At 38.6% G+C, this 25,501-nt stretch overlaps 1 protein-coding gene across 2 annotated transcripts in view; it reads left to right on the top strand.

Moving 5' to 3' along the window:
* wdr44 (WD repeat domain 44) overlaps positions 1-25,501 on the top strand; it is an 87,255-nt gene that overhangs the window by 55,245 nt on the left and 6,509 nt on the right. For both annotated transcript variants that reach the window (XM_078211277.1, XM_078211278.1), the window contains 11 exons: positions 2,387-2,517; positions 7,988-8,092; positions 11,586-11,722; positions 12,454-12,537; positions 15,635-15,741; positions 16,079-16,230; positions 19,080-19,218; positions 20,246-20,307; positions 21,034-21,150; positions 23,180-23,302; positions 25,109-25,300. In XM_078211277.1, the coding sequence (XP_078067403.1) occupies positions 2,387-2,517; positions 7,988-8,092; positions 11,586-11,722; positions 12,454-12,537; positions 15,635-15,741; positions 16,079-16,230; positions 19,080-19,218; positions 20,246-20,307; positions 21,034-21,150; positions 23,180-23,302; positions 25,109-25,300 (1,349 nt within the window). The remainder of the gene's footprint in view (positions 1-2,386; positions 2,518-7,987; positions 8,093-11,585; positions 11,723-12,453; positions 12,538-15,634; positions 15,742-16,078; positions 16,231-19,079; positions 19,219-20,245; positions 20,308-21,033; positions 21,151-23,179; positions 23,303-25,108; positions 25,301-25,501) is intronic.

Here is a 25,501-nt window from a genome sequence, read left to right as displayed (position 1 = left end):
AAATACTTGTGACACAAATAAACTTGAAATAAACTTTAAAACACTAAGAGGTAGAATAGTCCTTTTCTTTTGCACAGCTATAGAATGTCCTATGGCTGGTTACTCTTTGAGTAAGGTTAGCTTTCAATTTTGTCAGTCTGTTTTAAACTTCCAAGCTAACATCTCACTCAGCCATCCGTATTTGGAGTGTCTCACTGTGTATTTGGTAAGTATAGCTTTATGCTTACATTCATTGGAACCATTTTGAAGCTGACCAGATGTAAGCTCCTCAATTAGAACCAAAACAAATTAGATAAATTGGTTGGTGACCTAATGGATGTAATTGATGCAAATCCATCAAAGCAGATGTCTAAAATTTGATCTGTGCAGGAATCAAAAATAACTTCTGCTTGGGTATTATTGGTGAACAGAATTTCCTCTTATTCAAAGGCTGCACTTGCAATTGATAGTTAACTCTGCTGTGAACTGCTTTAAAAACAATAGGTAGCCATTCAGGAAATAACGTGGTCTGAAGTGACAATTTCTATGGGCAGGAGAAACAAATGTACAGTTGGCTAGTTATATAACCAAATTTGGTATTTCTTTCTGTACTAATTGAGGGCTGATTGTATTTAATCAAGTGATGATCAGGGTGCCTTGACCTATTTTTGAATAATAATAAATCAAAGCAGATGTCGGCTCTCCAAATCCGGATAGCTGAGTAAAATGCTAGTTTGAAAGATTAAAACAGACTGACAAAGTTGAAAGCTAAGCTTACTCGAGGAATAACCAGCCATAGGAGCCAAGTCCACAGATCCTTGAAAGTGACGTCACAGGTGGAGAAGGTGGTGAAGAAGGCATATGGCATGCTTGCCTTTATAGGTCGGGGCATAGAGTATAAAAGTTGGGGTCTGATGTTGCAGATGTATAGAACGTTGGTTCGGCCGCATCTGGAATACTGCGTCCAGTTCTGGTCGCCACACTACCAGAAGGACGTGGAGGCTTTGGAGAGAGTACAGAGGAGGTTTACCAGGATGTTGCCTGGTATGGAGGGGCTTAGTTATGAGGAGAGATTGGGTAAACTGGGGTTGTTCTCCCTGGAAAGACGGAGGATGAGGGGAGACTTAATAGAGGTGTATAAAATTATGAAAGGCATAGATAGGGTGAACGGTGGGAAACTTTTCCCCAGGTCGGTGGTGACGTTCACGAGGGGTCATAGGTTCAAGGTGAAGGGGGGGAGGTTTAACACAATATCAGACGGACATATTTTACACAGAGGGTGGTGGGGGCCTGGAATGCGCTGCCAGGCAAGGTGGTGGAGGCGGACACACTGGGAACGTTTAAGACTTATCTAGACAGCCATATGAACGGAGTGGGAATGGAGGGATACAAAAGAATGGTCTAGTTTGGACCAGGGAGCGGTCGAAGGGCCTGTTCCTGTGCTGTATTGTTCTTTGTAGGACATTCTATAGCTGTGCAAAAGAAAAGGACTATTCTAGTGTTTTAAAGTTTATTTAAGAATGTCACAAGTATCTTACATTAACACTGCAATGAAGTTACTGGGAAAATCCCCTGGGAGTGGGATAAATACTGGCTGGTCTATATTTGTGCTTCGGGGACAGCTGCAGTAATGTAACTTCCTGACCAATTCTAACGATTGAAATTATCAATCAAGGGATAATTAAGTAGTTTCTATTTGATAACAGTGTAAATAGAATCAACAGATTGGGAAGGACATGGCAGCTAACTTCTTAAAGCATTCTTAAAGTTTATCTGTCCTGAAGACTCTGTAGGAACATATTTGTAAATGTTACTTGTTGGAAACTGCAGTACATAACTGTCACCATGAAACTATGAAAAATTAGTCAGGAATGGTTAATTCTTGTTTATTTCTTCAAAGCCTGTTTCGGGTAATGAGTGTTTCATTGTTTCAGAATTGAAATATCAATTTCAATGGAATATCAATGGAATTTGTATACATTTACACACCACATATGGTTAAATAATTATTAATTTGTCAATTCTAATTGCTGCATAAGGCCTGATTTCTTTTTAAAGGTAGCTTTAAAGCTTTGAACCCCTTAACAAAACATTCATATTGACATGTTTAAATCTGAGATGTTGCTTTCTTTCAACGTAGCTTCTTTTGCAGTCTCCTTTGTCCGTATTTTGTACCCCTCCCTAAATTTGCCTCTTGTGTTCAAAAGGTGTGACAACTTGGCAAATGCTGCCAAACAGTCCCTATTAACATTGTGTATGAGGAGTTACTTTTAACGGTAATATTTAATTTCTGAGAGACATTGAATTTATTTATTGGTGCATAATTATTACACTGCTCTAAAAGCCATTTGATATAATGAGTTTGACAAATTCTAGTTTAGAAGTGCTGTAATTTTTTAAAATACAGTTCCAGCAGATCCTGTTGCATCCAGTGGACTCGTGAGTCCCAACACTGCTGTAGAGAACCTAGCCAAAGAACTACAGCATTCATTAGATCTTGCAAGTGCAACCAGTGGAGACAAAGTTGTTACCGCACAGGTATGTGGAAAACAATCATTTTAGCTTGTTGAAACAATTTGTTAAATGAGATAAGTGTCTAAAGTACCCATATTTTGCTTAGATTTACTTTCGGTACATGGGTACAGACATTTTACTGAATACGGTGCTCATTACTAATGCTCTTGTACCCAATGATTCAGTTTACAAGTAGGGGTCAAAATCATTTTTCTTTCCGAGGGCAATTATCAAGATTGTCTCAAGGGCTGCTTCTTGATTATTGGGGCCCTATCTTTTGATTTTCAGGGCTCCTTTGATCTAATGACTTAAGTTCCAAACCAAATTGTTCTCAAAGCAGGAATTTGCACACTCACTTTATGCCTTAATTAAAAGATATTAAAGAAACAATATCCTTAACGCTGGGCAGCTGATGATGAATTCAACAACAATTAAACAGTTTTCCTTCATTCCAAACCCCCCATGCACGTGCGTGCAAACACCCTGTCGTCCTCCTCTAGTGGCTGATATTGAAGCAAAACTCAAGGCCTGGAAGGTTGGGCTCTTCTGGGTTGACTGGACTCCAACATTTCTGCACATCACAACCATTCTTTTTAAAAAATAAAAACACAGCTGCCAAAAAAGTGGAAACCTTTGAAGAAAAATCTAACAGGAACAAAAAAAAACTCAATTTCCCTTGCAGTATTTTTTCTGCCTTGATCCTGGATTGCTCTAATTTAAACTTTACTTCCAAAATAGTTTATTGGGCAAAGGTAAAGGAAGCAAGTTTATTTGGTCATTGTTGTTTCAGGAGTAGTTTGTAGAGGCAAGCCCAGGAGGAGGGTTTTAGAAGGAAAAATAAAGTTTTTCTCAAACAAATTTGTAAATCATATTTATAAACTAACTGCTAAGTTCAAGGTGAGCAATATTGCCTGTTGCTCACACCACCTCTATCTATAGCTCTGAGAGCCCTCCTCCATCATCTCCCCGCTCCTTGGTCTCTCTCTCTCTCTCTCTTCCCCTCTCACACTGAATCTGCTGCCACCTCTCTTTCCTGTCTCTCCAGTGCTGCTACTCTAGTTTTCCCAATCGATCCCTCCCGCCCTTGCTGCCTCTGCAAGCAGCACGATTGGGAGAGGGAACCTGTGATTGGAGGAGCAGCTCCTCAGATTGTCTCTTTCATGCTCGCTGCACCTCCAGTAAAACTTTGCACATTTTCCTGCTCTCAGCAAGATGCCTAACTCTGCAATTGTTCAGTCTCGGAACATGGGAGAGCCATAACGTAAGCTAATGTTGGTTGGGCTAGCCTTTCTTGCGTTTCTCACGTGCGACTTTGTGACATTTCAAGGGAGAATTCCGTTGCTGTCCCTTTGTTCTTTGAACAATGCTTAGAAGTAAAAAAAAAGACTTCTGATTCGCATTTTTAATTTCAATGTTTTTAGTAACTCGAAGGGGTGCTGTAAATAGAGGTTCTTCACAATCTTCCTTAATCAGAAGAGCATCTCTCCTCACAATCAATGGAAGTTTACGTTTTTCCTTGTCTCAGCAAAAACTCCATCAATATATCTTCTGTTCTTACCACCAATCTTTGTCATTGGTAACCTTGGATATATATAGTGAAAGGAGGTGATAATCCTAATACTTGTGACTACTTAACTATCGTAACTAGAAAATTGAGTTATTGTGCTGTTGAAATAGTTTTGCAAAAACTGCAGAAATATGGTTGTTACTTTCTGTTTCCAGAATCTTAAAGTTGTAAATTTCTGCAGTATGATCTTAACTGTTGTGCTGATGCACATTTTTGAATCTATTCTAACTCCAGGTCAAATGTTCAGATGTTGGCTTATGATTCTGATATGTTATTTATGAGTTGCAAGTTTTAACAGCTTACTCACATGATTGGTAGTGAGTTAATTGGTAGGCCTGGAAATGATTTTAATACATTACTTTTAAAAAAAACGAACTTAATGAGTTTGGTTAGGAAAGAAAGCAAATTGAAACTTTTCAAGGGGATTTGGATTATCAGTTGTGTCATTTCAAAGTGCTACACTTGGAAAGGAAGACATGGATTTGATTGCTCTGTCAATTAGAAGTTAATTATCATCATCAGTCAAATATGAAACCATGTGAAACGATTAAAATCTAACACAAAGCTGTAAACTTCAGAACAAAGATAGCATGATGCATGACATGTCCTGTCTACTTGAGTAAAATATCAATTGAGTTTAAGATTGGAAGGTGAGGTTAACATAGCATTTGAACAAGTAAAGAGAACGTTTAATTTACCGATGCTGTGGCACTTCAGATAATTGAATCTGTGAGATTAATATGGTTGTAAGCATGAAAAAGAGCTATTTCTGTTCTCGATGTAAAATCTCAACTGACCGCAGTTGGAGAAATACTTTGTATTATAATTCATAGAATCCCTAAAGTGCAGAAGGAGGCCATTCAGCCCATCGAGTCTGCACTGACCATAATCACACCAGTCCCTCTTCCTTTAACCCCACCCATTTACCCTGCTCATCCCCCTGACAAGGGGCATTTTAACATGGACAATCCACCTAACCCGCACATCTTTGGCGTGTGGGAGGAAACTGGAGCACCCAGAGGCAAGCCACGCAGACATGTGGAGAACATGCAAACTCCACACTGACAGTCAACTGAGGCTGGAATTGAACCTTGGTGACTGTGTGGGATTGGTTGCACATGTTTCAGGTCTGGTACTTAAAGAAGTTTGTAGCTTCCTTCTGATGTCCACTGACTATGTCACCACCTTAACTGAAAACACGGTGACAAAGAAATCAAATTAAGAATATGCTTGAGTTCTATACTGCTTAATTATTGTAGAAAAAGGTCACACAAATAGCAGGAAATTATAGACCTGTTAATTTGTTAGTCTAACATATCTTGTGGAGAAGTTATTGAAATCTATAATTAAGGATAAAGAAACTGAGCACTTGGAGAAATTTTAGCTCATTGGGGAGAGACCATGTGAATTTGTATACAGGGTAGGCCTTGCATGCTGAATCTAATTGAGTTTTTTGAGGAAGTAACTAAAGTAGCAGAGAAAGGAATATCTATAGGTGCATGTACATGGACTTCCTGAAAGCATTCAATGAGGTTCCACATAAGAGACTGTTTATTAAAATTCAAACTTGAAATTGAAGACACCGCATGTTGTTAAGACTGGTTAGGTGATAAAAGATAGAGCATGGAGATAATGGGTTTGTACTAATTGGTTAAGGCCTTAAGAATTCACTATAGTAATATCTTGAGTGAGATGATGGAGAGCTATACTTACAAGTTTACCAATGACTCAGATTGGTGGTACTGTAAGTAGTGTAGACGGGATCATAACATTACAAAGGGAGATTAATTGAGTGGGTGAAACTGAGAGATTTCAATGCAGATAACTGTGAGGTCATCAATTTGGAACCAAAAAGGGGTAGAGCACTTGGCATTTAAATGGTGAAAAGTTAGGAACAGTTGAGTTTCAAAGAGGTTTAGGGGTGCATGTTGACAGCTCACTAATGTGTAGTGCTCCCCCCAAAAAATCAAAAGGCTAATGGAGTGATAGTCTTTATGACTAGAAAGATAGAATATGAAGGGCAGAAGGTTTTAATAAGTTGGCCTTGGAAGGTGTGCCGTTCAGATTCACCAGGCTGTGTTACATGAGCTCAAGGGTTAGATTATAAACAGATGATATTGTAGCCTGATGGGTAATCATTAATCAGCAAAGCCTGATGGTTAATAGAGCTAATTCTGTATCCGGTTACGGACTGCAGAAGCAGCAAAGAACAGGAAGTGCAGCAATGGAACTTGCAAAGGAATTGTTTGGACAGTGGTTGTTGCTATGCCTTGAGCAGACATTGATTGAACGCAGACCTCTGTGTGCTGTATTCCTGAGAAAATTACGACTCTTGACAGAGGCATGATTCTTCAGCATTCGTGACCAAAAAGACAGTGATTGATTAGTGCCTGTCCTGTGTGACTGGAAGCATTATCAGTGTCAGTAAGATCTGTATAAGAAGAAGAAACAGGGAAACATCGAAGGCAGTAACCTGGGATTGACTATTATTAGAATAAGTAACAAGACCCCAAGTCTGGGACTCTGAGACATTGGAAGTGTCGAACAGTGCCAGGGACCCGGTTTCAATTCTGGCCTCGGGTGACTGTGTAGAGTTTTCACATTCTCCCTTTGTCTGTGTAGGTTTCCTCTGGGTGATCCGATTTCCTCCCACAGTCCAAAGATGTGCAGGTTAGGTTGATTGGCCATGGTAAATTGACTTTTAGTGTGAGAAGGATTAGCAGGGTAAATATGTGGGGTTACGGGGATAGGCCTGGGTGGGATTGTTGTCGATGCAGATTCGATAGACCAAATGGCCTCCTTCTGCACTGTAGGGATTCTATGAAAGCCCTCAGGATTGACCTGTTCGCCTTGTCATCATTAAAAATCTCTAAATCCAAGTCGTGAGTTTGGATATTTTTGAAGTTTTGATACTTTTTGAATACTTGATGTATAACAAAGTCAGAGGTTAGTTACTTTGTCTGTAACAAAATAAGTCAGAGTGAATACTTTGTGTGTATCAATGTAAATCAGGTTGAATACTTGGTCTATAACAAAGTTTGATGCCTGGTATACTAAAGTTTTGTCATAGAGTTTGATACTTGTGGTAACTTAGAGTACAATAAAAGAGATTTGTTGCACAATAATTTGAGAGTTTGAGTGTCGTTGTCCACAGCATCAGTTGACCCAAGGTTGAGGGCAACAATATAAACTAGGTCTGTTTCCTTGACATATTGAAGGTTAATTGTGATTTAAATGAAGTTTTTAAGATTTTGAAAGGAATTTATAGGATGGATGGAAAGAAACATATTCTTGGCATTCGAGGACAAAGAGGGAAATCTTAAAATCAAAACCAGGCCATGTAGCAGAGAACTTAGAAAGCATGTCTTTACACAAAAGATTAAGTAGTAGATTCCCTTCCATAAACCAGTAGTTGCTTGCTTAATTAACAATCTTAGATCCATTATTTTACTAAAGGATATGGAGCTGATGCAGATCTGAATTGATCTCAGGATTTAGAGAACAAGTTCAAGGGACTGAATGGCCTACTTGCGTTTCTATCTAGTCCTATCTATCATCATCACCAATATCCTAGTTTTTAAAAGTTCATTTTCTATTAATTTTAGAGTAGGGCATTTAATGCAGTCACTTGCTTTGTGCCTATAGTGTCTGAAATCTGTTCCGAGAAATGTGCAGAATCTTCCAAATATAAATGATTTGGCAGAGCCACATTTCATTTTCAAATACAAGAAATTGGATATTGTATATTACAGATCATTGGCACAATGATCTCTCAAGAACTTCTGAATTATTTAGTGCCCATTAAATGAAAACAAAGCTTCATAACCCAGACTAATTTATGTTGTTACAATTTACCTAGAAGTGTCAGATCACATCTCACAATTTAACTTTTTGTCTGATGAGTGAGCTTTTAAATCAAATTTTCAGGAAAATGGAAAAGGGACTGGAGAATCAACATCTGGTGCTCCTGAAACTGACGTCATAGGACCACAAAGACCAAGATCAAACTCTGGAAGAGAACTTACAGATGAGGTGAGAAGATTACAGTAATTTGTCGAGCACAAATAAGTGAAAAGTGATGTATATTATCTGTTTAAAGTGTGACAATCCTTGTCGATATTCAGATTAATATTCTGAATAAAAAGATTAACCCTATAACCTGTCATCTGATCGAGTTCTTTAATAACCCATTTATTTTTAAGAACTGACTTCAAAGCATACAATTGTTAATTCAAAAGATGAAGAGCAAATGTTCTGTATTTATTAACCTCTTTGTAAACTGAAGGCTATGACTATTACAATTCAGTGCATATTAGTTGATCGTCTAAGACAAACAGTTGATATCCCACTGAAATACTTAAACCTTTTCCCCAAATATTTTCCCCTTGTATGACCAACAGAAGTGTTGTCTCAGATTTCATTTAAAATCTTTCGCTTTATTTCACACTTTAGGTACCAATACTCAACCTAAATCGATATTAGTTGCAAAACTTACTTCAACTTGTTCAGCTTAATTCCTTCAACTTCAACCGTAACTTTAACTCATTTAACTTTAACTCTAGTTTAACTCTAATGTTAACTCATTTAACTTTAAGCTTTGATTACCCGCTTGAACAAACTGTCCAGGTCTGCCCTTGGGTATGGATCTTTCTCGTGGTTCCTTTGTCCTCCTTTGAAGCTATCTTCAGGGCACACATGGTGAATATGATTCTTGAGTTTCCACTGAGAACAAAGATTCAAAGTACCTCTTTTATCTTAAACTTTGCACATTCTTCCAGAAAGTTATCTGGCACTCAGCCAACGATACTACAGGAAACTGATCACAATGTTTGATTATAGCCAATGGACTAACTTGTAAACAACTCCCAAATGTTTATATCAAACTGCATGCAAGTTACATAGCCTCACCATGTATGGTAACAATGGCTCTGGAATGTCTAACATCAGTCTAAATAACCATCCTTATTTGGTCAACACAATAAATGTCAGGTCACATCTCACAGCACAAATCATGACTTGCTGCAGCCTCCTCTAACCTGCCTCTATGTTTAACACAGCCTAACTAAAACCCCCAGCATGTTTTATTTTCATTGTCATTGTTACCATTGGCTATCCGGCCTCACAATACACTGGAGGACAGTAGTTGAAAGAATTCCCTTGACAGTGTATTATCTGTGTTTAACAAATTGATTTTGAAAATACCCAACAACACTGGCACAGTTTAACAGTTTTTCTTCTCCTGAAGCACTGCCTATGTTGTAGATGTCTGGTCCCTGACTCCAGTCAGTGTTCAATATCTGAACCATGTGACCAGTCCTCTTAATTAAGACTTAACGATAGGTACTTTCATTGTGTTCAATCCTGCGGAGCATCAGGACAAATCTGGTACTGCTGAACTTTCACATGTACCCTTCAGTAGGACTTGACAGAATTGAGCGCCCTGTACAGAAATTAAATTTTCATCTTTCTCCTCTTGTCGCACAAAGGATATTTTTATCAAATCCATTGGGCTGCACAGTGGTTAGCACTGCTGCCTCACAGCGCCATGGACCCGGGTTCAATTCCAGATTCGGGTCACTGTCTGTGTGGAGTTTTCACATTTCCCCGTGCCTGTGTGGGTTTCGTCAGGGTGCTCCGGCTTCCTCCTACAGTCCAAAAATGTGCGGGTTAGGTTGATTGGCCGTGCTAAATTGACCCTAGTGTCAGAGGGATTGGCAGGGTAAATATATGAGGTTATGGAAATAGGGCCTGGGTGGGATTGTGGTCGGTGCAGACTCGATGGGCCGAATGGCCTCCTTCTGCACTGTAGGGATTCTATGATTTCTGAACACGGAAGCAGTTGACTTACCTAAATAGAAGAATTCTTTATTGCCCTGATATTTCCCCCTCAGTACTTAGAACATAGAACAGTACAGCACAGAACAGGCCCTTCGGCCCACGATATTGTGCCGAGCTTTATCTGAAACCAAGATCAAGCTATCCCACTCCCTATCATCCTGGTGTGCTCCATGTGCCTATCCAATAACCGCTTAAATGTTCCTAAAGTGTCTGACTCCACTATCACTGCAGGCAGTCCATTCCACACCCCAACCACTCTCTGCGTAAAGAACCTACCTCTAATATCCTTCCTATATCTCCCACCATGAACCCTATAGTTATGCCCCCTTGTAATAGCTCCATCCACCCGAGGAAATAGCCTTTGCACGTTCACTCTATCTATCCCCTTCATCATTTTATAAACCTCTATTAAGTCTCCCCTCAGCCTCCTCCGCTCCAGGGAGAACAGCCCTAGCTCCCTCAACCTTTCCTCATAAGACCTACCCTCCAAACCAGGCAGCATCCTGGTAAATCTCCTCTACACTCTTTCCAGCACTTCCACATCCTTCTTATAGTTGTACTGTGAAATGTTGTCTACAGGATCAGTGAATTGAATTATGCTCACAATTCATTAGTACACTTGTACGCAATGATCTCACTACTGTTGCAAACTTATATAGGAAGATAGAGTTTCACTATTGGGAGATAAATAAATTGAGTTTAGTGTATTGATTCCCTGCTTATTTCATAAATTCCTGTTTACAGATTCCCTGTTGATCTTATTTTATAAATAATCTGTCATTTGAGACCAATCTAAGGCAATGAAATATGTGGAAGCATATGGTTTCTACCCTTCGAAGAGCACAACCACATCACATCTTTAATATGATGCTCCTGAAATTGTTTCCAATTACTTTATTTTATTATGATGACCCTGTGTTTGGAATGGGATGGGAGGAAACTAAATCTAGTAGGAGCACTTTGTGTTTGGATTGTTGGCACAGGCTTTATGATGTTTCATTTTTAGGTGCAACATTGATCAGTTGCTGGTATACCTATTGATTAACCTAGCCAGTCAGAGACAGTTAGCAGCCAGTACTAGTGGTCAGTAAGTGATCGATTGGATCTGGTGCAAGCTTCCAGAGTTGTCCAAGAAATGCAGTCTATCAGCCCTTGGGAACTGTTCCAATTTTCTTAGTTGACAGATGATGTTGCTTCTGCCCTATATTATTGCATTAATACTGGAGGTGGCATAAGGACATGCAGCAAATCATTTAGTCCATCATCGTTGCATGCATTTTCTTGTGTAGGAATCGGTCTCACCTTTAAGCAGGTATTTTATCCTACTTAAGGATTTGATTTTTAAATGTCCTGCCTGTACAGGTCAAACAGTGGAAAAATCCTTTTATTCAGGCAGATTGATTTTCATTTACGGAAGCTGCAAATGATTGAGGAGAGATGCAATTGCTGCAGTGCAGAATTTAATGAGCACACTCCTACTATTGTCCTCCTTCTCCATTATGTCATAATGCCTATTAAATAATAACAGCAATAACTTTTTTTTTGTGCATTACAATAGCTTCATGGATCTTCCTGCACATTGTACTTTAGTCCTTTCACACGAGAGGTTTCTTTATGGGCACTTAATCTGAGAGATTTATCTGGCTCGCTTTCAGAGAGTGTTAACCATTTTCCTGCTTTACAAAAGGAAATTCTAGCAAGCGTGATGGTGAAGAATCTTGACACCGGGGAAGAAATTCCCCTAAATATGGCTGAGGAAAAGCTTCCCAAAGGTCTTAACCCGCTGACATTACACATCATGCGCCGAACAAAGGAGTATGTGAGGTAAGTGGTCAGTGCTAATATTTGCCCCCACCACATCTGATGAATATACCTTTTGTTCATGTAGTCATTAAACCTGTATTGTACCAAGCATAGGCTGACCTGTGTTTTTATTTCTGGTTAAAAGTTGATTCTATATTAAATTCATAAACTAACTAATAGTGAATTTAGGCACAAGCCATTACTTCAGTTACTGTTATTTTGATGTGTCCTACCATAAAGTTTCTGTAAATCCCTTTAAGAACTGGCAAAAATATGACTTTTAACACAAAACAGTTGATGAGGTTTCATGCTTGTTACAAATCAGAAGTTAAATTGACCAGAATTGAAGTGACATGATGCAATGTTTTCCCAAATATACCAACTAAAGAATGCATTTTTCTCCAAAATCAGAAGGAGTGCAAAGCAGGTTATACTTCATTAACCACGAATGGTCTGTTTAGTTAACAATAGAGTGAGCAAAGGATATTCCTAATTTAATGTCTGTTTCAGATCTAATTGCCTCTGTAACTCGTTTGTACACTTCAGCAGAGTTACTGTGGTTCATTACTTCAGCTAATACCTAACATCAGTTAACAGGAGAAATGCATATGAACCTAGTACAAGGAATCAGCTTATGATCTGATTTTAAACCGGGTTGGTGCATTAATTTGTGAGAAATGTAGACATTTAAAATAACCATTTGTTAACAAGTCAATGGTAAGCTTTAATCAGAGTGTTTTTTGCCATTGCAGTAATGATGCTGCACAATCAGATGATGAAGACAAAGTCCAGACAACTCAAACTGAGCAGGATGGCCACAAAATCAAGCAGAAAACGTAAGTTAATTAATTTTTTTCCTGTTCAGGAAGAATTGTGGAATTGTTTCTGTGTTTTAAATGGACTTAATAGGGAACACTTGGCAGTACTTTGAGGAAGTGTTATTGTTGATGCTTAATTTGTATTTTGCCACTTAAATTGGAGCATATTTTTAAGTTGCATCGGATGCTATTGGATATATGGTGCAGAAATAGGCCATTCGGTCCAACCAGTTCATGATTGTGTTTGTGGTCAACTTGAGCTGCCAGCCCATCTTTCCCCATCTAAATCTGTCTTCGTAACCCTCTGTTCTCCATCATAATCTTGTCTACCATCCCTTTTAAATGCATCTATACTATTCATTTCAACCACTCCCTATGGTAGTTAGTTCCACATTCTCACCACCCTTTGGGTTTTAGAAAGTTCTTTTGAATTCCCAATGGATTTATTGGTGATTGGGTGACGTCTAGTTATGCTTTTCCTCACATGTGGAAACTCTCTCTGCATCCATTCTGTCAAAACCATTCATAATTTTAAAGACACACCTCAGCTTTCTTTGTTCAAGACAAGTGAGCCAGCATGTCAATCCTTTCACTTTATGTATAAGCACATATTTCTGCAACACCTTTGTAAATCTTCTGCATTCCTTCTCAAGTGCCTCTAAATCCTCTTTGTATTATACCACTTCAAGCCAAACTAGGTCGAACAATACAAGAGTCTGACTTGTACTACCATTAAAAAATCCTGTTCTCCTCTCTGGATATTCCAAAGAGCTTGGGGAATCCTTAAATTGTAATATATTTATAAGATGATTATATGATTGGCAAAAATTAGACAATTGTGAAAGGCAAGTCTATTGTGACACAAATATTTTATTAAAAATACTTTTTTTGCCAACATGGAGACCCCAGTACAGAGATCGACAATCCTTTTCTAAAAGAAATTTCTAAAATTAAAACTATTTGGAGCCATACGGTAATTTTACATTTCTGAGCCAAGTACATGGTGGATTGCCATGTGTCTGGTAGAATGCGTAACTTCCATGAATGATAAATGAAATAATATGAATTTATGCATCAAAAGGAAAAATAACCCAACATTGAATTGTTGCGTATTTTTTAACCCTTTTGCATCTTTTTTTCTTTGTATTTCTAATAGGTGTATGCTCAGAAGCTTAGTTTAACTTTTTATATTCACACTAAAAACCTGCCTCTTTCGCTTAGTTTTCTTCAGGCTTTTTTCATGATAATGCTGCTAATAACTGGAAAATGAGGTGCCACAAATTAGATGTGAAAACAACACGTGATTCTAGTGTCACAGTTTGCTGACCCTGGCCCTAGAATATGATGCCTGTTACTTCTGGTCTGTTCTTGGTCATTACAAGAGTGTTATGTAGTGGCAACGTTGCAATCAGTTCAGGGCATAACGTCAAACTGGGTTACTCCAGAAATCCCAGTTCTTGGAAACTATGCTTTTGATGCTTGTTTCTCAATCTCTCATCTTGGGATGGAAATGAGAGCAAATCTCGGGCTGGCTGGCACTGATTATGCTTTGCACTTGCATCAGTCCCAAGACTTGAGGCAATGTTTACTGTAATTCACTATAGTGGCTCCACAAGAAGGTAACCCAACTAGAGAATTTCCTGATTACAGTAAAAAGCCATTTTTTAAAAACAAAAGTATTGTTCTAATAAATTCTGGAATATAGTATACTCCTTTAGACTTTCCTATTCAATAATACATAAATTATTGGAGAGGAACCTATCTCTCCACTCACCTGATGAAGGGGCAGCGCTCCAAAAGCTCATGATTCCAAATAAACCTGTTGGATTTTAACCTGGTGTTTGAGACTTCTTACTGTGCTGTGATATAGTCGATGTTTGACTTCTGTCCATTTGCATATCTCAGACCTTTGGCTATTGTATGACTGCAACTGTAAATTTGTCACTTTGCAGTGCAGTTTTGTAATGCTCTGAATTCACTCATTCTGTGTATACAGTATGTTTTACAATCAAATTTATGCAGTTGTTAACAGTTGCTACACTCTTTCAGTGTTCTACTAGAAAGCAGAGGCATGTGTGTAGTGTTCTTGGATTACTTCTACCAGAAGTGGTTTATTATGCCATACTTTCTCTAACAAAATGAGAATGTTCTCAGAACTCATGGTTCTAGAAAAGGATTACTTAGCCATCTGTCCAAACCGTTCCAAGAGCATTTTCTGCAGAGAAAGTAATTTTCAATTGCCGAACTAGAAGATGAAGGAAACTCTTTTTCACAGAATCACGGAATTGTTATGGCACAGAAGGAGATCATTCGGCCCATCATGTCTGCACCAGCTCTCCAAATAAGCATCATGACTTAGTGCCATTCCCATGCTTTTTCCCAATAACCCTGCACATTGTATCTATTCAAATAATCATTGAATGCTTTCTTGAAAGCCTTGATTGAACCTGTCTCCATCACACTTCCAGGCAGTGCATTCCAGACCTGAACCACTCACTGTGTGAAGAAGTTTTTTTTCTCACATTGCATTTGCTTCTTTTCCAAATCACTGTAAACCTGTGCCCTCTCATTCTCGATCATTTTATGGGTGGGTACAATTTCTCCCTATCTACTCTGTCCAGCCCGTTCATTGTCTTGAACACCTCGATCAAATCTCTTCTCAACCTTCTCTCCAAGGAGAGCAGTCCTAACTTCTCCAATATATCTGAATAGCTGAAGCTTTTCATCTCTGGAACCATTCTTGTAAACCTTTTCCTCTCCCTGTTTTTCTCCTCCGAACCATGCTCCCTCCGCGCACCCCCCCCCCCCCCCTCCACTCCCCCCAATCCTCTTCCAAAACAATCAGAATTTGGAAGATTTATCTTGTGGCATTCTCTGTAAATTTGTCATCTTTCAGTACACTCATTAAGGTGTTAAGCCTGCCTCAAAGTTTTGTAATCATGGACTAACTTGACCTTTATTCATACTTGGAATTAAATATCCATGTTAAAACTATCAATGTTAAATCTTCGCTTATTACTTTACCTGCTACTTTCACTCTCGGTTGCTTGTCCCTGAACATTGTGGGGAGATCTGGCAGGTATAGTTTTGTCTGGTAAATGTTACTTTTTTTCAGTAATCAACTGAAGAAATTTTTGGGTAAATCAGTGAAAAGAGCCAAGCATCTTGCTGAAGAGTATGGTGAAAAAGCTGTAAATAAAGTTAAAAGTGTCCGAGATGAAGGTAAGTTTAAAATGTTAATGCCTTAATTTTTTTACAAGAACTTCTTATTGGGTTTATTGTTTTATTATAATGCTTATTGAGAAGGGCAAGTTGCTTTAGCAATTATATAATAATTTGGACTATCCACCCTTTTGGTTGTGGAAAGACATATAAAATAAGCCAGTAAGAGGACTTGGGAAGGGACAGCAAATCTGAAATGCTATTTGATCATGTCGATACATACTTAGCCCCTCATGTTGGAAGTGGAGTGTTGTCTATCAGAGTCTTGAGCAGTGCAACATCATTCCTGTCGAATTTGTGTTACTGCTGTAAAATTGTCCATTGTTACTGTCCTTAGTCTTCCACATGGATCAAGATGATGCTTCTTCCAGTGATGATGAGGGGATGCCTTACACAAGACCTGTTAAGTTTAAAGCAGCCCACGGCTTCAAAGGGCCTTATGACTTTGATCAGATTAAAGTGGTTCAAGACCTAAGTGGAGAACACATGGTAAGTTCTTTAATTTTTATCTGTATCATAATGCACTGGACATCATTACTTTGCTGGATGCTAATACCGAGTGACTTCAGCTATTGATGCTCGTGATTTTTGTTTTGCTATATGCATCACTCCATAACAAAATGGACAGATAGGCAGGAAACACTCAGGCTTGCATGAATACAGTTTATATCCAAGACCACGAATTGCATGAATGCAGCCAGACAAGATTTGTTTATATTTTTTTGCTTTCTGTACATGCTTCTTACAATCTCCAGATCACATTAGGATTTTGAGCATGAAAAAAGTTTACCACTACTGCAATTTAGCAGATTAAAAACAGGCTAGTGCCAGGTTGCCTGTATAATTTAACTCTCTGCAAATAGGATAGCTTGCACTGAATAGCAATATGATTGTCAATTATTATGTAAGACATGCTGAGACATCCTAATTAATATTCAGCTGTAATATTTGGACCCAAGTGCTAGAAATAGTACTGCAAAATTTGATTCAATAAGCACTGATCAAAATCATGTGATGGCAAAGCTCCACAAAGTGAGATATTTTTGAGTTATTTTGGGCCTTTGAACTTGCCATCTGCCTCCTCTCGTTCCCCCCTCACTGTAAACGTGGTTTGCAGATTTATAAAATCTTTTCAAATTTGGAGAGGTTGTCTATTCCTGTACAATACAGTTACCAGGTTTAAATTTTCACCTTTTTTTTGCATCAGCTGCTTTTGCTTTACTGTTTTTCTTGCTTCTGGGGAATGATCTTAGTGTCCTGCTCTCTTGCACTATATTTCCTGCCAGATCCTGGTGTCTCGGTGCTGATTTTAAGAAATATAGCAGTCCAGTTACTGTGTGAGCCAGTGATGAATCTGATGCTGTGAGACCTCCCTGCGGAGGTGGTTCGCTGGTGACTCAGTAGAATAAACCTAGAGCAAGGAAAGCCTTAGATTTGAGACCAAGCCATGACTCGAATCTGCTGGTAGGGGCAACCTGTCTTGGTGCTTTACTGGGCCAGGATTGCAGGCCTTCTACCCCGTGTCAGATTTCTGAACATTTTAGGCATTGCAATAATTTGAAATGCTTATATTAACATGTTTGGTGGTGATAAACACATTCTATTTCTGCTGTTGAAGAAAGATGCAAGGCCTTCAAGATGTTCTATCTCTTTTTTGTTCTATAATGTTACAAATAATGCTGTCACTCTAACTGAGCAAAGGCAATGGTATCAATAAGTTAAGAACCATATCCTGGATTTTTGAAGACCTGAAGTGATTGACGTTGCCTATGCCATTGTTTGGGGAAAAATTGCTGGAAATATTGCTTACTCAAAAATTCATGACTTAATATTTTTAAAAGTTTGGGCTGAATTCAGAATCTTCAGATGACTCGATTACTAATTTGGTGCTGATTTAGCTCTTGAAAACTTATTTTTCCCTTTTCCCCTCTGTTGTTACTCTTTTCTTTCCCTTGTCACTGCTTTCTGAATCTGAGCTTCTGTTCTACCATGAGCCATGGTAGCTCTTTCGAGCAATATTTTTCATTCATGGAATGTGGGCTTCATTGCCTTGGTCACTATTTATCATCAATCTCTTATTAAACTTGAGAAGATGATATGCTATCTTCTTGAACAGCTGCATTTCAGATGGTGTAGGAACATCTACAGGACTGTTAAGGAAAGAGTTTCAGGATTTTCAATGATACTGCAGTGTAAACATGTCATCTGCATTTTAAAGTTTATTTATTAGTGTCACAAGTAGGCTTACATTAACACTGCAGTGAAGTTACTGTGAAAATTCCCTCGTCGCCACACTCTGGCACCTGTTCGGGTACACTGAGGGAGAATTTTAGCATGGCCAGTGCACCTAACCAGCACGTTTTTTGGACTGTGGGAGGAAACTGGAGCATCTGGAGGAACCCTATGCCGACACGGGGAGAACGTGCAGACTCCACACAGACAGTGATCCAAGCCGGAATTAAACCCGGGTCCCTGGCACTGTGATGCAGTAGTGCTGACTGCTGTGCCATCGTGCTGCCCATTACATTAAACATTCCAGGGGAGGAGATCAGGAATAAGGGGGCCAAAACCAATCTAACCACAAACTTCTCCCTTTAATTCTAATTCTGTTCCATTTTGGTTATTGTTTTTGAAGATGCAAATATTCCTGTAAAATTGTTATGCAAGTTGCAACCTTACTGAGACTTTTAAGAGAACACCGAGTGTGTTCTCGTATAGTAATCTGAATAATACTTTGGTCAACTTTTGCGAATGTTCAGCTAATATTTGTGGTGTGTAATTTTTATAACTATATTTTAAAATTTAGTACAACTTGCTGCCAAACTATCTCCATCTTTTATGCTGTTATTAATATCTCCGTAGCGACCTGGTAGCTTTTCATTAAGTAAATCTGAAATTCCAGTTATTTACTAAAATAATTCCAAGATTCCTTGGTTTAAAACAGAAGATTTTTTTCTATACAAGAGTCAAACTAAGCAAACATTAAATACTACCTTAGGTAACCTTTCATACTCTAACATCCAGAATCAACATAAATTGAACATTAAAGGCAAATTGTGGTTGATTAAATATCATATTGCCCATTAAATGGCAGAGACAATCAGAACAGATCTTACAAATAAGCTCAGCAATCTATTCAGCATATAGGTTATCAATGTCAGTCACTAAAGTCCTTCAAAATATGCCTTCCTCATGAAGAATTTCAGCTTCTGTTCTTCTAGGAGCTAGCTGACAGCACACAACCAACCTAAGTTCCACAGGCATAGACTTCACAAAAAATGGCACTTGTCAATTATGTATTAAGGAGATATGGAGAAATAATGATTTTTTGCTTTTAGGGTGCCGTGTGGACAATGAAGTTTTCACACTGTGGCCGTTTACTTGCAACAGCTGGTCAAGACAATGTTGTACGAATATGGGTTTTAAAAAATGCTTGGGACTACTTCAACAACATGAGGATGAAATACAACACTGAAGGTAAACTTTTCCTGAAATGTGGCCACTCGTGCTGTTTGTTTGCATTAGTGGACTGTCAGCAAAACTGGTTATTGAGGGAGAGGGCTCCTGTCAGAAATGATGGCGTTCATATACATTTATATTTACTCTCATCCATAAATGATGAATTTGGTAGTCAACAGAGAATAATTTATCAGGGTTCTATTATTGAGGAAAAGATCCATAATCTTGACTGTCCACTGCCCTTCAAAAACATTAATATTAGCAGTAATGAATTAATCAGGATCTATTGGTCAAACTTGGCACTCACTTTGAATTTTAGAAAGAACAAACTTATTTGGAGCCTTTCTGATCTCCAGACACTTCTCATCCAGTGAACTGCTGATGTAATGTAGAGAAATATGCCAGCCACTTTGCACAAAAAGATCCCATAAACTGCAGAGAAAAAATGACAATTAATTTCAAATAGTAAAGTTCGTTTGCGTCCTGAACTTGTTAGCAATGGAAGATGGTCCTTGTAGGAAAGCTGTTGCTCTATTAATACCTCTAAGACAGTATTTAGTTTTGGGAAAGGACATGAAATTTGCTGTTGAATTAACTCTATTTGTAGCTGCTGACCTTGAAGAAGATACCTTGTTGAAACAAGCAGCTCGAGGGCATACAAATTATATGGTCTGTGTTGTACAGTGAATCCAATGACTACTCCCATGCAGCAGGCAAACAAAACATGGGGGAAGTCTTTGCAGTGCAATGCAAGTTGACTGGAAGGTTAGGCGAGTTCATAGCCATCAGTTTGTGAAAAATGTCAGAATGTTTTCAGTGACTGCTCAAGCAAAGTTGTTTTTTTTGTTTGCCTTAGTTGGATCTTTGCTATTGTGGATGTCATGTGGACTAATTTGAGGTATAGCTGGAGAAAGCTAAAAGAATTGCAAATTTAGCAGGCAGAAAACCAAGTTTGTGGATCACTAGTCTCTTTAAGCTACTGGAGTAATAACCTGACATTATGTTCTTCAGCCACTGCTGGTAACAATATTTTGATTTCATTAAGGTCGTGTGTCACCATCCCCATCACAAGAAAGCTTGAGTTCTTCAAAGTCTGACACTGACACGGTATGTACATAAATAGAAATAGTACACATTGAAGACACAATGAAGATGGGGTGGAATTGGACTTTGGTGGTAGCGGAAAATAGACAACACATGGCTCAGATCCCATAAGGTTTCCTTTTCCATTGACTTAAGTCAATAAAATCAGACAGGGCTGTCCAACTGACTGCCATTTCCTATCACCCCATTTTGCACAACCACCAAAAGTTAATTTCACCCTCATTTTGTGTTGAAGCAAAGAACCCATAAGCAAGAACAATTCTGTAATAGCTTTCAGCATCATAAAAGTAAACAAGCTTAGAGCTGTATGTTAAAATAAGCTCATATTAGAATGTTGCTGATTAAACAGAAACCATGTTATTACATTCCTAACTATTGTACTATGGCTAATTTTAAGAGTAGTTGTATGATTTTGCCAAAGTGCCATCAGTTATTTTTTTCCCAATCAATACTCTAGTAGCTACTTCATCTAATTTGATATTAGAGAATTACAAAAGTCCTGCACCAAATTATTCACTATGAAGTGATTTTTACTTCTAGAGTAGTGATTCATTGACCTAAGTGTAATGTTGATGCGAGAGGAGTGTAAAGTTGATATTATAATTTTATATACATAAACATTATTAAATATCCTTTGAGGATTCAACAAAATCTGAATATGGAGAATTTAGAAACATTCCTTTATAAAAATTAGAATAAGCTTGCATATTCTTTGCTGTGGTTTCTTAGGCATGCAGTGGAACTGAAGAGTCTGATCCTGAAGACAAAAATGCACCATTTAGGCAGCACCCATTTTGTAAATACAAGGGGCATACTGCTGATCTTCTGGACCTCTCATGGTCAAAGGTAGAAGAATATTTCACATCTACAGTATTCGTATATAATTTCATGCATTATAGGTCTCTGTGGGATTCTAAATCTTGTGCGGCGGATACCATCCATGGCACCACATCTTTAAAAGTTTGTATTGCAACAGCAACTTGTATTTATTTAGTGCCTTTGACGTAGAAAACAACACCCCAAAGCACTTCAGAGAGGCATGAAGAAAAATTGGATACAGGAGACAGAAAAATTAATTGAGGGGTGACCTTGAGCTTGGCTTTTATGGAGGACCTTCAAGGAGGGGAAAGGGAGATGATGGAATTGGGGAAGGAATTCTAGAGAATGGGGCATAAGTGACTGAAGGTATAGCTACTAATAGAGAGAGAGAGGGGAATCCAATGAACAAATTCTGGAGTAAGAGATTCAAACTGGGAAAAGTTCCAAGACGAGTGAAGGGATTAAACACATGGACAAGTAATACACCTTGGAGAGCACAGAAAACCAGTCAAGTCAGTGAGGACCATATGTTCAACTCCCTCCCCAAGATGTATCATCGCAAATGGGCATCAAAAATTTGGATCAGCTCAAATTTACAGAGGGAAATTGGAATAGTGAACCTGGGGGCAATGAAAACATGGATGAGGGTTTCAGCAGCAACTAGGTTAAAAAGAGATGGAGGTAACCAATAATATGGAGTTTGAAGTATCTCATCTTGGTGATGGAGAGGATGTGGGTTGGAAACTCAGATGTGGATCGACTAGGACAGGCAGGTTGCAAACAGTCTGATTCAGTAGTATGGCAGGATGATGGGATTGATGACAAAGCTGCAGGGTTTTGAGGAGGGGCGTAAGATAGTGGCTTCCCAAGTTTGTAACTCTTCTAAGGCTAGATGCCTGTTGAGTTGTCTGACAACATGGAAGCAGTAGAGAGAGGTGGTGACATGGTATCATCAGCTTACCGGTTGAAGCTGATCCTGTATCTGCAGATGAAACCAACATGGGACAGCATACAGATGAGCAAAAAGGGCTTATGAGCAAAGAGGGACTTGAGAGTGAGTGAGTACAGAACATAGCTGCAGATACTGTAGCTACAGTTGGATCGATAAGATTAGAATCAAGTGAGGGAAGTCCCAGTCAGCTGGATAATGATGAAAAGCAGTTGGAGAAAGATGGGCTAGTTGAGCATGTTAAGGGCCACTTCGAGGCAGACTGGATATGATTAATCAGTCAGAAGCATCATTTCTTTCTTTTTTAGGACTGTAGTGGAGTTGAAACTTAATTGGAAGTTAGGGTAGATAGACACAGATTCATACATTCAAGGAAAAAAGAAAGGGAGTGGTGGTTGGCAAGGGTGCAAGTCCAAGGTGAGACTTTTGAGTGTGCGTGTTTTCAGAGTGAGATTAGTGAGAGGGTTTGGCTTGGTGGGAAGGGGGATGCTGGGGAGACAGCTGAACATATGGTCTCTCCTTGTTCACAAAGTGAATGACTATCTTGTATTTGTTAAAATTCAGAAGGGAGACCACTTGGGGTGGGTTTAAGAGTATTGCTCGCCTTTCTAATGGGCTCAAAAAAATCCCTGACCTGTTAAATTAGCCATGCCTGTTTGTTAAATGTAGCTTGATTATCTATAATGAGAAATGAGCAAGATCACTTTTAATGAGGATTTCTTTGGAACTATTTGTATGATCGACAATGTTAAGTTCTGTGAAGAATTGAAACATCTTAAAGGATAAGAAAGACCATAACAAAAGTAGGAAAATTAACCTTTTTGTAATTTTTTTGATAAGTAAAGACCAGTTGTAATTCCTTTTTAACCACTTCTCAGTTGCTTTCCTCTTCTTTCTTACCTTGGTACCTAGTCATGCTTACTAATGCTTTTTGAAAGGCAGAATCCTTGTTTGATAAATTGTGTGCATTTCTTGTAGGTGATGGGTGATCTGTACAAGAATTTCTGTTGTATGTCACATCCCTCCTCACATTAAGCAGCCATTTAATCCCTCCTGTTTTACCATCGACATAGAAATGTTCTTAACATGGTGCTTTTTGCTCCACAGAACTACTTCTTGCTGTCATCATCAATGGACAAAACTGTTCGATTGTGGCATATATCGAGGAGGGAATGCCTGTGCTGCTTTCAGCATATTGATTTTGTCACTGCTATTGCTTTTCATCCAAGAGTGAGTAATGAATGCAGATATTTGCTTTTATTATGAAAAGATTTTTTTTAAAAATACCTACAACAGAGTATCAACAGTTGAAGATGTTTGGCCGTTAAGAACATAACAAGAATAGGAGCAGGAGTAGACCATTCAGCCCCTAGTGTACACTGCTACTCAAAGATCATGACTAATCTTCTGCTTCAGCTCCGCTTTCCCACCCATTTACCATACCCCTTGATTTCCCCATTTCAAAAATCTATGGATCTCAGCATTGAATGTACTCGACAGTGGAACAATGAATGCAACCTTCCAAAGATTCACAATCGTAAAAGTGAAAAAAAATAATCTTTGTCTCAGGTTGGAATGATTGAACCCTTATTGTGTTCACGTGTTCTTGATTCCCCAGCCAGGGGAAGCAACCTCTTGACATCCACCCTGTCACACCCCTCCAGAATCTTGTATGTTTCAATTAGATTACCTGTTAAACTTCAAATCTCCAGAGAGTACAGGCCCAATTTATGTCGGCAATCAAATCGTCCTCTCATCCCAGGAACCAATCTAGTGAACCTTTGCTGTACCATCTCCAAATCAAATATATCCTTCCTTATGTCAGAAGACCAAACTGCACACACTGCTCAAGATGTGGGCTCACAAAAGCCCTATATAATTGTAATGGGATTTCCTTATTCTTAAACACCAATCCCCAATTGTGCAATTCTTATGAGTACATCCATGCCCTTTTGAACATCAACACTTGAAAGATTTAACGTCTTGGGGGAAAAATAAATTCTGCTTTTCAAATCAATATCAAAATTAATAACATACCTTGTTGCTCACTCACTCAACTTACCAATGCCTCTTTGCAACCTCTGTGTCCTACCTAGCTTTGTATTAGCTTAACCTTGTACCTGTTGACAAAGGTTCAGCTGTAATACTACTAACAGTTGTGCCAAAGAATGTTATTTAACAGGGCATAAGTGTCAACTTGTACTGAGGCACGAGGGAAATAACTTTGTCATGTTTTATTTTTAAACTCACTTTAAAAGGTTTTTGGGTCATGTTTCACTGAAGCACATTTGCACTGCAAGTTTCACATGTCTTTCTTCAAAACACGAGGCCAATCACACCAGATGTTCCTCTGCTAATTCAGCACATGAGCGTTAGCATTAAACTTTTTCTGTATCTATCACAACTTTTAACAGACATACTATCTGATTAGCACACCTGCAATTTTTATATAAGTTTAAATTTTTTTTTAAGAAAGACCTTGCATCATTATAACATCTTAATGAGTATCTAGAAGCTGGAAGGATGTCCAGTTGGTCTACTATGTGGTGTTCTAGTTCTGGCAGGATATGGGGATGGGGACAGAGGCTGAGAACTCCCTGCTTTTCTTCAGGTGGTAACATCAGGACTGATGGACAAGTTCTTAAACTGACATTCTTCTGTAGGTCAGCACACCCTCTACCACTCAGGAGTTTGTCTATATTATACACTTAGCCTTGTAGTACAACTCGATCCCACAAGTGTACACAAAGTAGAAATATGTTGAATCCAGAAAATCAATTCCCCTTCCTGGAAGAGTTTCCTTACAGATTCACTGTTATGCAAATCAGAACTATACTACTCTGGAGGCTACTCATTTGTTTGAATTAATGCAATGGGCAGGCCAGTATGGGTACAATGACTTGTTTTCTCTGACTTGCTCAACTCATTTCACCTTTTTAAGTTTCTGCTGCTGTGCAGGAAGAGAACTTGAACCCAGAGTAAAATCGTGTCTTGGGATACCAATGTGATTGTTCTATCTGCTCCTTTTTTCTCCAGGACGATAGATATTTCTTAAGTGGGTCGCTTGATGGGAAACTCCGTTTGTGGAACATTCCTGACAAGAAGGTAGCATTATGGAACGAAATTGATGGACAAACAAAACTAATAACAGCGGCAAACTTCTGCCAAAATGGCAAATATGCAGTAATTGGCACCTATGATGGCAGATGCATCTTCTATGACACAGAGGTAATTATAGTTTGGTGAACAAGATGGATTTAGTTTCAATACTTGACGTGGATTGTCTCCACATTTTGCAATGTGGGCCTGGAGGGAAACTTGATTTTGCTATAGTTTGTGTGCCACATGGTTTTGAAAAACCTGTACTTGCCATGTAAATTCACAATCCATTTCTCTTTCAATAAAATTGTTTAAAGGATGTAAGCAGTG

Source organism: Mustelus asterias, chromosome 4 (genome assembly GCF_964213995.1).
Source record: "Mustelus asterias chromosome 4, sMusAst1.hap1.1, whole genome shotgun sequence".
Taxonomy (NCBI): Eukaryota; Metazoa; Chordata; class Chondrichthyes; order Carcharhiniformes; family Triakidae; genus Mustelus; species Mustelus asterias.
Note: the sequence above shows the minus strand (reverse complement) of the source record. Positions and strands in the feature narration are given on the sequence as shown.